This window comes from Penaeus vannamei, chromosome 20, assembly GCF_042767895.1.
Source record: "Penaeus vannamei isolate JL-2024 chromosome 20, ASM4276789v1, whole genome shotgun sequence".
Taxonomy (NCBI): Eukaryota; Metazoa; Arthropoda; class Malacostraca; order Decapoda; family Penaeidae; genus Penaeus; species Penaeus vannamei.
In genome coordinates, this window is record NC_091568.1 from 15,125,429 (window position 1) to 15,127,155 (window position 1,727).

The 1,727-nt window shown below is 46.5% G+C and overlaps 1 protein-coding gene across 1 annotated transcript in view; it reads left to right on the plus strand.

Moving 5' to 3' along the window:
* The window catches only part of LOC113816942 (endothelial lipase), a gene marked incomplete at its 3' end in the record, with an annotated part of 3,966 nt that extends 2,239 nt beyond the window's left edge, over positions 1–1,727 (plus strand). Inside the window, 3 exon segments of the mRNA XM_070135064.1 lie at positions 453–550; positions 966–1,157; positions 1,558–1,727. Coding sequence (XP_069991165.1) covers positions 453–550; positions 966–1,157; positions 1,558–1,727 — 460 coding nt within the window.

The window sequence follows — 1,727 nt, forward strand, 5'->3', positions numbered from 1 at the left end:
TGAGTGAGGCAAAGAAGGGAGGGAGGGAGGGAGGGAGAGGTGGGGAGGTAGTAAAGGTAAGAGAGGGGAGGGAGGGAGAGGTGGGGAGGTATTAAGGTGGGAGAGGGAGAGGCAGAGAGGAGAGGGAGTAAAGGAGGGAGGGAGGGGGAAGAAAGGGAGTATATGAGGGAGGGAGAGGGGAAGGGAAAGGAAGAGGGAGAGGAAGGGAGGGGGTAAATAAAGGAGGGAGAGATTAAGGGATAGGGAGGGTGAGAGTGAGAGAGAGAGAGAGAGACAGACAGACAGACAGACAGACAGACAGACAGAGACCGAGAGAAAGACAGACAGACTCACATAAAAAGCAAAACAAAGAGGCAATAAAACAAGAGCAAAAATGATGGAAAAAATACAGATGAACCCAAAGTTCAGTCTCTCCCACGCCCTTCTTCACCCACCCCCTTTTCTGCCCACAGCCTCGCCCGCACACACGTCGTGGGCTTCAGCATGGGCGGGCGGATCAGTGGCATGGTGGGCCAGCGCTTGAAAACCGGGACCTTAGGCAGAATCACAGGTACGCTTTATCGTTCGGTGCGGAATGAAAGCGCTAAAACATTTTTTTCTTATCTTTTCTTTATTTATTTATTTATTTATTTATTTCTGTCTTTCTTTCTTTCTTTCTTTCTTTCTTTCTTTCTTTCTTTCTGGTATTGCAGCTTTTCCAAGTTCGATCTTCATTTATATGGTGCCGGTTTTCTCTTGATTTCGGCCCTGCGCCTTGCCAAAAAGAGAGGATTTCTCTTCAACACTTTCCATTCAGAGAAACTCAATAGAAGCGAACATCGTAATGATACACATAACCGTTTATCACAAGACCAATTCTAATTTCCTTTCATACGCTGTCCTTTGCAGCAAATGGCACTATTACATTCACAGCATTCGCAATTGCACAGCCCCATTTCAACCCCTTTCTCGCGCCTCTCACCCAGCGCTAGATCCTTCCTTCCCCTTCCTGCACCCCGTGGACAACGCAGAGCAGCTGGACTCGTCAGACGCGGACTTGGTGGTCATCCTGAGGACGTCGGTGGTGTCCTACTTCAACCCAAAAGGACACGTGGATTTCTCCCCCAACGGAGGCATCGTCCAACCAGGATGCGACATCTGGTTCTATCCGAGTCCAGGTTTGTGCTTGAGGGCGAGGCTCGTAGGCTTTGGTTTCGTTGGCGTAAAGTACACTATATATACATACATACATACATACATATATATATATATATATATATATATATATATATATATATATATATATATATATATATTTATATTTATACTTCTTCAGCGATGATCTTCACCAAGATCAACATCGGAATCCTATTTATTTTCATTACAATTACAATTTTCCTTTTCATCATGACTGCAATTGATTCCACTTCCTAGCCAAAAGAAATGGGACAACAACAGTGAGCCCATTCTAACTTTGCTCTCGGGGTCATAATCCACTCCATTTGTTTCATTTTTCTCATTCTAACTTTGTTCTCGGAGCCTTAATCCACGCCATTTGCTTCATTTTTCTCCTCTCAGTGCAACAGGGATGCAGTCACTTCCGCGCCGTGACGTTGGCTCTTGAGGCGACGCAGAAGGGAGGCCAGGGCGCGTTTCCCTCGTGCGGCTGCCGCGACTGGGAGAGTTTCGTCAACGCGTCTTGCTCCTGCAGCGACACGAGCAATTTCTATCTCACTTCGTATACCGGG